This window comes from Onychomys torridus, chromosome 5, assembly GCF_903995425.1.
Source record: "Onychomys torridus chromosome 5, mOncTor1.1, whole genome shotgun sequence".
NCBI classification, from domain to species: Eukaryota; Metazoa; Chordata; class Mammalia; order Rodentia; family Cricetidae; genus Onychomys; species Onychomys torridus.
The window spans coordinates 63274015-63288775 of record NC_050447.1 but is presented as its reverse complement, the minus strand read 5'-3'; the positions used below and the strand labels follow the sequence as shown (position 1 = coordinate 63288775).

The window sequence follows — 14761 nt, the reverse complement described above, 5'->3', positions numbered from 1 at the left end:
CAACAGGAGCTGGTGAATAATAAGTGCCCCTCTCCAGTTCCTTGAGAAAGCAGTACTTTACATGGCTCTTCAGTGTGTACCAGCAAGCACAACTCTGCCTAGTGCGGTCATCAGCTTAATTACACACATTGCATGCGCAGTCCCTTGTCTCATGACCCCATCCTATTGCCTGTGGTGAACACATCTCAAGATAGACGGCCTGTCAGTGAGGGCTCATTTCATGGGGGATCTCAGGCTAGGATACCAAGGGGTGCAGTGGTGGTAAGGACTACAGGGCTGGACTGAGATGAGGCACTGCAGATGCAGAGGGAAGACCATGGCTTATAAAAAGTGGCGACAAATGATTGGAGGGACTGTTTTAAGAGCCCTGAATAAATATGTGGCAGATCCTTCCTAATGTTTTCAGAATCATGGTGGCAATAGACAACTTCAGAGACCTTACACCTCAACCTCTACATGTAGACTAAAATCTGAAGCAGTACTGCCCACTAGGAATGGACAGAGACTAGCCATTAGCTAAGGAACTAACTGGGCATGGTGGTCTCCTCTATCAACACTCACCTTATGAGTGCTTCTGGTGGGACTATGGTGAATGACAGTAGATCATGGTAAACTTCTGTGTTATTTCTCACTTCATCCATTGGGCAAATGCTCAAACTTACTGAGACAGATCCTTTGGCATTTGGTCTATGACTATTAGTGTGGTCTCTGTTCTTGTCACCTCTGTTCATATGGATGGACAGCAGTCCATATTTTCTTTCATGTTCTTAGGTTGTTAACTGTTCTGTTATTTGCCACAGACTTTGCAATGACCTTGATAGTCTACACATTTTGTTAGTCTACTACGCCAATGGCATCAATATTAAAAAGGCTTAATAGCCACCTGTGGCAGGTGGGAGAGCTGACCCTGCCCCTCACCAGCTGTAGCACACTAGAGAGTGAACCCTGCACCTCACCTGGGCAGCATATTAGAGCTGACCCTGTTGGTGGGGGCATAGGTGAGCTGGCCCTGAGGGTGGAGAGCAGGAAAGCTGATCCCACACCTCCCTCATACGTCATGTGGTAGCATGGGTGAGGGAAAGATGTCCCCCTGACCCCCACTGGAGGCAGATGGGAGAGCTGGCCTCAGGGGCATGAGAATGAGAGAGCTGGTTCTGCCACTCACCAACTGCAGCGCTCAGGAGGTGGGTCCTGCATCTCACCTGGGCAAAACAGTAGACCTGGCCCCGAGGTTGTGAGAGCAGGAGTACTAGGCCCACTCATGTTTAAGTTCAAATAATGTTCTATTATGTGTATATATCATTTACTTATCCTTTTTACTCCTCAGTTGGAAGGTACTGGATTATATATCCTCTCCCCTTAATTCTGTTAACTTGGTGTGTTCACTGACTGGTTTTCGAACCTACTTTGTACTCTAGGAGTGAGACCCCACATAGTTATTCTATGTAATCCTTTAAATATGTGACTGAAGCTCTTTGTTAGTACCTTGTAGCTGAGATGCTACAGATCATATTTCTAAGATACTGGTTTATCATTTTTTTTTCTTGTACCATCTTTAGCTTTGGTATCAGGGTGATTAGGCTTCAGAATAAATTAGGGAGTATTTTTTGCCTTTCTCTTTCAAACTTTATTTCTGCGGAGTTTGAGAAGGACTTGTCTGGTGATATTTTATTTGTACTTTGATAACTAAAGCTTGCCTGGAGATCAGGGGAAAAGGCCGGTCATTTTAGGTAAACCAAGTGAGGCAGCACACGCCCTTAATCTGATCACTGAGCTGGCAGGGTCTCTGTGTGTTCAAGGCCATACTAGGGAACAGAGCTAAGTGTGGTGACACATGCCTTTAATCCCAGTACCAACCATAGAGACCTGGAAGTCTGTACAGACAGGCAGTGGCAAGGAAGCTAGGCTAAGAGCCAATGAGAGGAGAGAACAGCAAGGCATATAAAGGCATGGACAGACAGGAAGTAACTCACTTTTAGTAGCTGCAGAGCTGGAGAGGTAAGGTTGGTGGCTATTACTATTTCCCTGATCTCTAAGGCTTTCACCCCTATATTTGGCTCCATGTTTTTTATTTAATAAGACCATTTAGAAATTCGTCTGCAGACTTGGGGTGATTCTTGAAACTGAGCATAATTTATCAGTGAACCTGTCTTGTTTAGGGTTCGGCCCAGTCTTCTTCCTGGTCACAGGCGTCCCTCCCTTCTCACTGCTGTCTGGCTTGGTGTGTCTCTAAGCACCTGTCATCTGTCTGGCTTCTCAGAGTGCTGCTTTAACAATGCTTGTGCTTTGCTATAACTGCCAGGACTACTGGCACAGCAGCCTTTCTCAGAACAGCATCAGTCTTGGCTCTCACTTGGGTGTGGCTAAGAACCATCACTTTCTTCTATCTATCCCCAGGTTTTCTTTCTTTCATCACTGGTACTAGCAGTCGGCTTTCCTTTATGGATCTTGTCACAGAGAAGTAATATTCTATATTTTACAAGACGGTAGAGACAGATGAGTTATATCAAAAGGCAGATGGCACAGGCCATTTACCAATTGACAGTGATTACATCACTAGCTTTAACATGCCAGCTCCCTTCAAACTATTCATATGTGTGACTAGGAATATTGTCAAATTACTTACTATGGTAAGACCATTTTTCAACAGAGGCGTTTGGATGTTAAGTCGAAAGCTGCCAAAACATTATTTTCATACAGAATAATCACGATGTTTTAAAAATAATTCTCACTTATGTATTATTTTATTATGAGTAAAGCATATAATTCATCATGCTTAGTCCCCAAATGGCAGATATACTAATACTCAGAATGCGATCCCTGACATACCTCTAGACTTTTAAAAGATCCAGCCTCCCTACATATGAACATCATAAAAAGAACTAAACATTCACATAGTTAAAAATGTTTTTAATCACCTCTTCTACTTAAAGAACACTTCCATAAAAATGCAGTTGAACATTGCTCACCCTAGACCCCTCCTTAGTAACAAAGTCAATGGCCACTTTTGACATAAGTCAAAAGAAAAAGGTGAGTTTATAGTTGGTAGCAATATAGAGGTGAGAAATGCCTTTAAAAAAACAAAGCATGGGGCTGGGGAGATGGCTCAGAAGTTGAAAGCACTGGCTGCTCTTCCAGAGGTCCTGACTTTAATTCCCAGCAACCACATGGTGGCTCACAACCATCTATGATGGGATCTGGTGCCCTCTTCTGGCCTGCAGACATACATGCAGGCAGAACCCTGTATGTATAATAAAATTAAACAACAATAACAACAACAACAACAACCCCCAAACAAAGCATATACCCCTTTAGAAATAATATAGACGAGTAAGGCTCTTTTGTAACACACACACACACACACACACACACACACACACACACACACACACAGTATAATTTTATCTGAAGAAACATAATGAAACAATCTCAGTTATAGAATAAAATAGACAATAATGTCCAACATGAAAATTCAACTACCATCAATATTAAATTCTTAATACAAGATGTCCAAAATCAAAACACATAACCCAATGTTCATACTATCTACTTAAATCATCTGACCTTTATTACTTCATGCATTCATCTGTCAGGTGTTTTCTATCACTGACTACACATCAGGCTATGTGGCTCAGGTACTGAATATAAAGGTAAATAAAGTAAAACAGATCCCAGCAACAGGACAGGTATCAAATAATACACATTAATTACATTTAACAAAAACAAAAGAGGGAGCTGCTGGCAGAATACCATTTTTAATGTTTTTTTTTTCTTTTTCTTTTTTTTTCTTTCAAGTGAGAATGCCATATTCCAACCCAGTGGATTTTTATTTTGGCCACTTATGAAAAAATCATTTGGACAAAAAAAAAAAAAAAAAAAAAAAAAAAAAAAAAAAAAGCAAACCTCACTCTCCAAAAGCAGGTTCACATCACCCATCCTCACTCTCTACCCACATCCTACCATTCACTGACTGACAAAAACTGGTTTATTCCACGGACACTTGGTTTTGGATCTAAGAACAGTTTTACATTAAAAAGAGTACCCAAGTATTTTATACGATATTGAGTGCTGAGTTTCAGTTTACTACAGGCTGCATATTTGAAGCCCATGGGGGCACTTCAGACTTATCGATTTGCTTAGCTTTTTAAAGAAAAAAAACCCGAACCTACCTGATATTTACCATTTGGGAAGTGTTCCACGGCAGTTTCAGCTCGATGAGTCCTGCACACACCGATGGGCTGGTGTGCAGAGTGCTCGCTTGTTCTTTTGGGAAGGGCATGGCGCTCTTAGGACTAGTCACGCTCTACCTCCTTTCTTTGCACAGATCATGGCCCTGGCTCTTTACTACTCACCCACAGCTTACTACTGTTTGAGAATGGTAGTCCTCGCATTCTTAACCAAGAAGCAGAACCACAAAAAGAGGGTGTCTTAGGGTTCTATTGCTGTGAAAAGACACCATGACCAAGGCAACTCTTATAAGATGCACTTAACTGGTGCTTGCTTACAGTTTTAGAGGGTTAGGCCATCATGGCGAATAAAATGGTGGTATGCAGGCACGCATGGTGCTGAGAACTAGCTAAGAGCTTTACAGACTCATCCATGGGCAGCAGGCAGAGAGAGCGAGCTACTGGGCCTGGTGGGGGCTTTTGAAACCTCAAAGCCCACTCCCAGTGACACACCTCCTCTAACAAGGCCACACCTTAATTTAGGCCTTTCAAACTGTTCATCAACTGAGGACTAGGAATGATATACACGAGCCTATGGGGGCATTCTCTTTCAAACATCACAGAGAGTATCTGTAGCCAATCCTGTTCAGTTTGTAATTTAAAAAAATGCAATGAATGCCTTTTCCCCTCCCAAACCCAACCCTCTTCCACAGTACAGGATAAAGTGCTATTTGTACACCTTTTCTTTAACATGGCAGCAGCTTACCTTCAGATCAAGGCTGCTAAGGCTTACAACGTCATCATCTTTCTCTCTTCGCTTTCTTTTCTGTAAGGGGAAAAAGAGCTTTGATTCATACATAGAACTACATGTTCCTGCATTAAACAAAGATTCCATGCAACTAGAAAAAAATCACTCCAAGGAGCTGGAGCAGTTAGGAATGTTGGCTGCTCTTTCGCTGGACAGGAGTTCTGGCGCCGGCACCTTGTCAGCAGCTCACAATCACCTCTAGCTCCAGCTCCACAATGGACGGATGGACAGACAGGCAGGCAGGTAGAACTAGACACACACACAGACACAGACACACACAGACACACAGACACAGACACACACAAATATTAAAAAAAATTACTTCAAAAAGAACATTATTTTGATTAGGGAGATTCACCAATTGTCTCTAGCATATGCAGTTTAAACAGTACCCTCTGACTAAGTGCTTTCTTGCTAAAGTGATTCTTCACCACTAAAAACCTTACTTATGTGGTGTTTTCAGACTAGAACTCATGTAAGTTATGAGCCATCTGTACTGCTACAGGAAAAGGAAACTATTTTATATAGGAACACAGTGGTTTTGTGTTGCTTGTTTTTTTTTTTTTTTTTTTTTAAAGGAACTTATTGTTTATCAAGGGGTGAGGGAAGTCTTTTTTTGTGTGGGGGAATCCTTTCTTATAGTTCAAACTCAGATTTATTGCCTGAAGCAGGATTTATCAAAAAGAAGAGGAACAATTATATACTGGAATGATCTGGGTATTCATACAGTTCTGCTTGGTGCCAGTGGTAGCAAAACTGTATACATATCTGTTATTTATAGTTCTTAATCAATTATGAACAAACACCATTAAGCAGCATTTTTATCATTCCACATCTCAAAATAACTTAACACATTCCTTGGGATCCAGACTACCTCTTGCAAATGCCTAAAACTAACCATCTAAGGCTCTCTTCAGTTCTTGGCCTCATGAGATGAAAAGGCTTGGAGTCCAATTAGAATCGAGCAGAGTAGTTAAAAGAAAACATCTGGATAGATGCAGGGGGAGTAATAGAGCCAGAAAGCAGAGAACGCAAGCTACCATGAAAATAAGAGGAAGTCTGTGAAGTGACAAAAGCTATCTAAGCTCCCTTGCAAAAGGGAAAGAATCAAATGTAACTAATTAAATGGAAAAAAATCTCAAATCAAATCCTGTAAGAATCATCCCTTGGGAGCAGGAGAGATGGCTCAGCTGACAAGAGCACTTGTTGCTCTTGCAGGGAACCCAGGTTTGATTCCCAGCACCCACATAATGCTTTACAACCACCTGCTGTGGATATTGCTCTGTGTAAATAAAGTTCTGACTGGCCAGTGGCCAGGCAGGAAGTATAGGCGGGACAAGAGAGGAGAGAATGGTGGGAAGTAGGAGACTGGAGAGAGACATCGCCAGCCGCCACCATGAGAAGCAACATGTAAAGACACTGGTAAGCCACGAGCCATGTGGCAAAGTATAGATTAACAGAAATGGGTTAATTTAAGATAAAAAAAGTAGATAACAAACAGCCTGCCACGACCATACAGTTTATAAACAATATAAGTTTCTATGTGCTTTCTTGGTTGGGTCTGAGAGACTATGGGACTGGTGGGTGAGAGAGATTTGTCCTGACTGGGCCAGGCAGGAAAACTCTAACTACAAATGGCGCCCAACGTGGGGCAAGAGTTTCCACCTATAACCTAAAAAAAAAGATTCTAAAATAAAACTAAAAACAGCTTCCTAATTGTTTCTCTCAAGTTAGCAGCAGCCTGCCGGTTTGAGCTACTATGGCGGGTTCCTGGCGTGTGCGTCTGACCTGCAGTGTGGTGGGAATGAGGAGTCTACAAGCAACACTTTACTCTGCTACATGATGGATTTAGCCTTTGCTCGTTAAAAAAAAGGTTTCTGGGCTATGTACTGCTTTGATAGAACTGCTTCTAGACCCAGAGCTGGCGGTAAACTGTACCACCACCATGTTGGGAAGCTGAGGTGGGCGGAGCCAACAGCCACAACGGCGTTTCAGTCTTACAAAGATGGATATTACACAGAAAATCTGGTTTGTCTTGTCTTTGGGATTTTTAACTACAGAAAAAGATTTGATCATAAAAATTGTTGAGTTAAACAAATATATAAATTTTAAAGGTACCTTAACTTCAAAGTTTAGATATAAAAATATGTTGCTTTAAAAAAGAGTCTCTGCTTTTGTTTCCACAAAAAGCCAGAGGCTGTAGATTTGTTCCAGATTAAGATACATCAAGTTTGATCAGCCAAAACCACCTAAAAAGTCTCTGATGACGCCATGGCCCAGATGATCCAACATCCAAAATGGTTTCAAGACAACTGGCTCAGAGGTTGACTACTCCATAATCCTAAAATTTTCTTTATGTCCCCATAAGATACAGCGCCCCCTTCCAACAAAAAATAATAGCCACGAGCCATGTGGCAAAGTATAGATTAACAGAAATGGGTTAATTTAAGATAAAAAAGTAGATAACAAATAGCCTGCCACGGCCATACAGTTTATAAACAATATAAGTTTCTATGTGCTTTCTTGGTTGGGTCTGAGAGACTATGGGACTGGTGGATGAGAGAGATTTGTCCTGACTGGGCCAGGCAGGAAAACTCTAACTACAACCATCCATAACTCTAGTTCCAGGGGGTCCAATACCTTCTTCTGACCTCCACAGGCACCAGGCAGGAATGCTGTGCATATACATACATGCAAGCAAAACACACATAAAACACAATGAATAAATCTAATTAAAAATTAAAACAACCCCCAAATACAAAATTACTCCAGGGGGAAAAGGAGCAGAATGCCACACTACTAGGGAATGCAGGCACACCAGAAAGAAATGTTCAAGCAGACAAAACTGCAGCTCCATTCCCAACCAAGCTTAAAAGGCACTGAGAAAATGATACAAGAAATGAAGGAACATTATAAATTAGAACTGGGAAAAAACTTCAAAACCAAATTGACAGCTTTTAAGAAATCTTTATTGACTCAAAGGTCATGTTAAAAAAAATAGCAAAGTATGAACGATGTGATCATAACTTTGCAAAGCCAGCTAACCCCAAATCCTAAATATTTCTACCTGTCTGGAGAGCCTATATATTAACAGGTAGACAACACGAACAGAATCTAGAGTAATGCATGTGGAGTTGCTGACATGGGTCAGGAGAGGCTGCAGATAAATCATGATTTATTTATTATATATGTATTATGATGTACTAAGTTTTAAGTATAAAAACAATCAATTTTCTTCATCCTATCACAGAAAATTAAATGCTTGTGTAAAATCTTGTCCTAGGTCTGGAGAGGTGGCTCAGTGGTTAGGAGTACTGGTTGCTCTTCCAAAGTACACAAGTTCAATTTCCAGCACCTACATGGCAACTAACAACCACATGTAACTCCAGTTCCAGGGGATACCGGCTTCAACAGGTAGTGTATGCACATGGTACACAGACGTATGTACATGCAGGCAAAACACCCATACACATATAATAAAAATAAATAAATCTTAAAAATAATCCTTGCCCTAAGATGGTGAGGCAGTTCCTGTCTTGATGTAACCAATAGCAGATAATCATTCACACATATATACATGTAGATACATTATAGCTAGAGTTTTTCTCGTCCTGCCTGGCCCACAGTCAGGACAAATCTTTCTCACCCGCCAGACCCACAGCTGCTCAGACCCAAACAAGTAAACACACAGAGACTTATATTGCTTACAAACTGTATGGCCACAGCAGGCTTCTTGTTATCTAGTTCTCATATCTTAAATTAACCCATTTCTATTAGTCTATAAGTTGTCACGTGGCTTGTGGCTTACCGGTACCTTACATTTCGCTTGTCATGGTGGTGGCTGGCAGCGTCTCTCCGCCCTAGCCTTCCACTTCTCAGAATTCTTTTCTCTGCCTGTCCTGCCTATACTTCCTGCCTGGCTACTGGCCAATCAGTGTTTTATTTTTTAACCAATCAGAACAACACATTTGACATACAGACCATCCCACAGCAATACATACAATTCATACTCAAGCACTTATAGAATGTATACTCAAAGGAACAGAAAGGTTCAGTATTAAAGGTGAATTCATGAGTGCTTTGAAAAATGTTTTATTTACTTGAAATAAAACTTTCTTTCAGCTTTTGACAATAAAGGCCTAAGGTTGCCAAATATGGTGTTAGAAGTTCTGCTTCCTGAGTGATTCAGTAGCACAGCTGAGCTGTTACAGAAGAATGAAAGACAACTGAGGAATGGATCCCAAGTTCTGAAATGAAAACCCAGGCATCTACTCACCAAAGTGAAATCCCACGAAGGACCGGGTGTTAAAAATGTGAAGGAGCTGCCTCTCCGAAGGGAGCATCTATGGACAGAAGCGTCAGATATTACAGCTAATTTCCATACAGTAAGGTGCTTGACAGGTAAGAAGCTATCATGTTTGCAGTCTCAAAACTAGTTAAAATAGTGATCCAAATGTCAGTAGCTAGAGAGAGCAACGTCCTTCCGAGCAGACACAAGATGTAACAGGGCATATGCTACCCCCAGAATCTTTATGATGAAAAGAGACTATATAAAATTAGCGGAGAGGTTACTATTCAAAAACAGTCCTCCAAACCAAACAGGGTTCATTTTGGGAGTATATACACAACTTAACAATATAAAATCTATCAATATACAACAGTTTTAATAATTATTTTTATTAATAATCATAAAAGACAGCAAGAGAACTCATAACTACATTTGGTACAATTCAAAACTTATTCCCAATATTTTTAAATAAATAAAAAATTAACACAATAAAATCACAATCATGCTATTTACATTAATGCAAATCTCTTTTGATTTTTAAAAATTAGAATTAAAGCAAGAGAACCCCGTTACAGAACCTAACTTCCCCTTTCTAAAACACTACTCTGTTTGATCTCCAGGACCCACATGGTGAAAAAAACACACATGTGCCTATACTGCCCCCCTCAAAACAAAAACAAACCAATAAAAACCAAACAAATTTTTTTCATAGCATACACTTTGATCATATTCTTTCCCCTCCCTCAACTCTTCCCGACCAATCCAACTTCATAATTCTCTCTCACAACAAACAAACAATGGTAAAAACAACAAAAACAAAATCAAAACAAACTTAAAAAAAGACAGTAAGACAAAATACCAAAACAAAACTTGTGCATATGTACTACACACACACACACACACACACACACACACACACACACACCCCCCACACACACACACCCCACCATGGCATCTGTTTTGTGTGGGCTAACTACCCCTGATGTGTGGTTTGGATAAGAATGGCCCCCCTAGGCTTATATACTTGAATGCCTAGTCAACCAGTGGAACTCTTTGAAAGTATTAGGATTAAGAGGTGTGGACTTGATGGAGGAACTGTGTCACTCAAAGGGATGGGCTTTGAGGTTTCAAAAGCCCATGCCAGGCCTAGTCACACTGTCTTTCTGCCTGCAGAGCTGGGTGTAAAACTCCCAGGTACTTCCCCAGCGCCATGTCTGCCTGCATACCACCATGCTTCCCATCATGATGATAATGGGTTAACCTCTGAAACTACAAGTAAGCACACAATTAAATGTCTTTTTAATGAGTTCCCTTCATCATGGTGTCTCTCCACAGCAATGGGTCAGTAACTAAGACACCTGGGCATGGGGCTTGCTCTGGAGTGTGGGTGATATGTCAGTAACACTCCACTGGAAAAAACAAACAAACTAATTTTCCCTTTCCCACTAGGTATCAATTGCAAATAGCTTCTTGGTTCTGGGTGAGATTTTGTGTCCACTTGCCATTTTCAGTGCTGGATTTTGTCAGGTTTGAGCCTGTTGCAGGTCTTGTGCATGCTTTCAGACTCTGTGAGTTCAGATGTGTATCTGAAATATACTGTTTCCTTGGGGTCATCCACCAACTCTGGCTCCTATAGTCTTTCTGTCTCTTCTGCACAGAATCCCAAAGGGGAGGGGCATGACAACATCTCATTCAGGGCTGAGTGCGCCAAAGTGCCTTACTCTCTGTACATTGCCAACTTGATACAGACTGGCTTATCTGGAAAAAGGAACCTCAAGTGAGAAAATGCTTCCATAAGACTGGCCCATAGCAAGTCTGTGGGAGCAGTTTCTTGATTAACAGTTGATGTGGGAGGGCCCAGTTCACTGTGGGTGGTGACGCAGCTAGCCAGGTGGTCCTAGGTGGTATAAGAACGGTAGCCGAACATAAGTCTGGAGAACAAGCCATAAGCCATTTTCCTCCATGGTCTTTGCCTCAGCTCCTGCCTCCAGGCTCCTGCCTTGAGTTCCTGCCCTGACAGCCCTGGATGATGGACTACAAGCTGTGAGATAAAAAAAACCCTCTCCTCTTCAAGCTGCTTTTGGTCATGCTGTTTATCACAGCAATAGAAAGTCAACTAGGAAAAGTATGATGGAGAATTATAACACCAAAGCTATAAACTAGTTACATAACAACAACACTAACCATAGAATTTGATGCCTGACAGTTGGAAACAAAAACTAGCTCTTGAAAATCTTAAAAACAAACAAAAAAACTAACTGGGAAATACACCCAGTCTGACAGCAAGATTCTTTTAAGCACTACCAACAATCAGTTCACAATAGTAACTCCCTCCCCCATTTCAATAACAAGTTTCTATTTATTTTAAACATCATGGAAAAAAAAATAAACTGAAAAAAAAAAAGAACTGTGCACAGAAAACACATGTAACAGTGTCAACTTTCAAAAATTTTGGAAAATACTCTTTTATTTTTCCTTTTATAATAAGAGTTAGACTCAAAATATAACCACTTTGTCTTGTGGAAAAAATCATTTTCATAAAACATTAAGATCATAAGTGGTTTTTCTAGAAGAACACTGAACAACTCACTTCCAAAGGGACAAAGACTGAAATGTAGTGCCGTAGAGCATCAATCAGTCTCTGTATCTATATAGACATACTATTCTTTTATATACCAAAGTAATGAAATCATTTAAGGCGTAAGATAAACTAACACATTAAGGAGCCAGTTTGGTTCATTAAGCTGTGTTTTCTTTAACTCCAGGGTGACTTTCACTGGCCTCTAACATTCTTTCTTTTCCTATGATGTGCTCCTGAGCACGGTCAAGTACTATTACACTACATTAGTTCTAGTAGAAATAAAGTATTTTGCCTGTCTGCATGTAAGTAAATCACATGCATACAGTGCCTGTGGAGGTCAGAAGAGGGCATTAGATCCCCTGGAACAGGAGTTACAGGTGGTTGTGAGCTGTCATGTGATCAGGAATCAAAGCCTGGTCCTCTGCAAGAGCAACAAGTACTCTTTTAACAGCTGACTGACCTCTTCAGTGCTCCCCACCCCTACTGGTGCATTGTATTTTATCTCTTCTTGGCCTTGGGATCCTCAGTCTGGACTTTTTCACAATGAGGCTTTTGCCTCAGTGTAATTTCTCATTACTTCCTCTTCCAGGTTCTGCAGCTACAGTGAACGAGTACATACACCCAGAATTCACCATGCCTATTTATTTCAGGGCCTTTTTACATGAGAAGTTATTAACCTATCTACCTGCTTCCTTACTCATCTGTTTAGTGTGGCAAGGATTCATCTTAGATGACCCTGAACTTCTCTGATCTTCTTGCCTCTACTTCCAGGGTGCTGTGATTACAGGCAGTGCCAGTATGCCCAGTACTATGAGGTGCTGGAGACCAAACCCAGGGCCTATGCATGTTTACTGCACTCTACTTACTGGGCTACATATCCAGCCTAAGGTCATCTATTCATTATGCACCCCAAACCAACAATCTCCTGGGACTCAGGGATTACAACAGGGAGCTGTCTTCTGTCTTCTCCAGCCAGCATTAAGCATCAATGCTACTCTGCCTATCACTAGAAGTTCTTACCAAACACTATTTCACTTGCTTATTCGTTCCTAGTAGATTACTTTTCCATCTCTATATTCTTTGTATCTGACATTCATTTATTTTTTGAACAAAACACATTTTTCTTCAATCCACTGGAAACAATTCTTGGCTCAATATTCAAAGTAAGAACGGGTAAAAGCCTGATAAGTTCTTATTTGAAAGGGCTGAGAGTAGCTAGTCATGGTAGTACACATCTGTAACCCCAGCACTCCTGAGGTAGAGGCAGGAGGATCAGGAGTTCAAGGTTATCCTTGGCTACATATTGAGTCCCAGGCCAGTCCGGTAAGATTTGGCCTCACAACAAGTGAATGAACAAACAGCCAAACCCAAAAGGCTGAAAAATGTGTAAATAAATTTAATACACTCAACCAATTTAACACTCTTAGAAATACAACTAGATAAAAATTCTCTAACATAGTGTTGAGGAACACCTGTATGCAAACCCACTAGCAACTGATACCATATACATGAGCATGTGTGTCTATACCATTTCCTCTAACTTCCTAAATCAAATCTGAAATTCTTTCAAAATTATTTTTACATTTACGGATGTATGTATGCTTGTGTACATATGTGTATGTATGTGTGTGCAGGTCAGAGAGCAACTTGGAGGTGGGCTCTCTCTTTCCATTATGTGGGTCCTGAAGATTAAACTCAGGTCAGCCTTGTCAGCACATACCTTTACCTGCTGAGCTGTCTCACTGGCCTGGATTTGCAGTTCTCATAATGAATGTCCACCAGATGCTAACTACTACAAGAACACCTCTGTCACTTCATTTTCCACACCCCCACTTCCTTTACTTCACCCCCTCACCTGTTTCAAAGCCCCCCTGGACATACCCAGTAGGATTCTTCTTCCCAGAGGAACAGCAAGTGCTCCTCTATGCTTAGAAACATTTCTTCCAAATTCCCTCATCTCCACCCCTCCCTTCTCTCCAACTGCATTATCATCAAGAGACTTTCCCTGTGATCTCTTAAAAATAGTAATGATCTCTATGCCCCTTACCAGGCTGTCATTTACTTTCCTGATGTTACCAATCCTAACCAAGAGAATTTCAGCTTCCTAAGAGCAAGAGCTCTAGCTATTTTTGTTCACTAGAATCCCCATTAGCTACAACAGTGTCTGATGTTAGGGAGGGTGCAATAGTATTTATTACTCAATGAGTGTAGAACTGGCTCCATCCATCTTTTGGAATCCCTCCTTTTCTTTTCTCTTAACTAGTCTTTCCTGATTCTCCTAATTCTCAGTCTCAAGGATGACTTCCTTCTGCACATTGACTTCTCTGTAAACACAGGATGAGAGGAAGTTTCAGAAGACAAGCATTCAGGTAAATACTTCTTTAAACTTCAAACTAATAAAAATCAGCACCAAGTGAGAGAATCTAGCTCTTAACTTAATACACTGGGTTTATGCATACCTTGTTCATGAAAGTAAGGTGTTTGCTTATTCTTCAAAACCATACAGCACAACTGGACTATAAATTATATAAAAGATTAGTTTAAAATTGTATCAAGTGATCTGGGTGTGGTGGTACACATTGTAATCCTAGCACTGGGGAGCCCAAGGAAGAAAGAGCAGTTTATAGGCAGAAAGGTCTGGTGCCTGCTCAGGTGACAATTCCTCTCCTCTCCACCGGTTCCATGAGTTTTGGTCTGAGCACCTGCAGTCTGCTAGTTTCAATAGAGAACAGCTCTGCCCAGAGTATAGTATGAGTTTCTGGCCAGTCTCTCTATGTAGTTGAGTTCTAGGATGACCAAGTTACATAGTGAGAACTTGTTTCAGAAACAAAACCACCACCACCACCACCACCACCACCACCACCACCAACAACAACAACAACAACAAAACTAGACTTCTGATTGTTACTTTTACAGAA

The 14761-nt window shown here is 40.9% G+C and overlaps 1 protein-coding gene across 2 annotated transcripts in view; it reads right to left on the bottom strand.

Annotated features, from left to right (window-relative positions):
* The window catches only part of Net1 (neuroepithelial cell transforming 1), a 34767-nt gene that overhangs the window by 18796 nt on the left and 1210 nt on the right, over window positions 1-14761 (bottom strand). For both annotated transcript variants that reach the window (XM_036188374.1, XM_036188373.1), the window contains exons 2-3: window positions 9251-9317; window positions 4933-4992 (exon numbers count right to left, since the gene is read on the bottom strand). In XM_036188374.1, the coding sequence (XP_036044267.1) occupies window positions 4933-4992; window positions 9251-9317 (127 nt within the window). The remainder of the gene's footprint in view (window positions 1-4932; window positions 4993-9250; window positions 9318-14761) is intronic.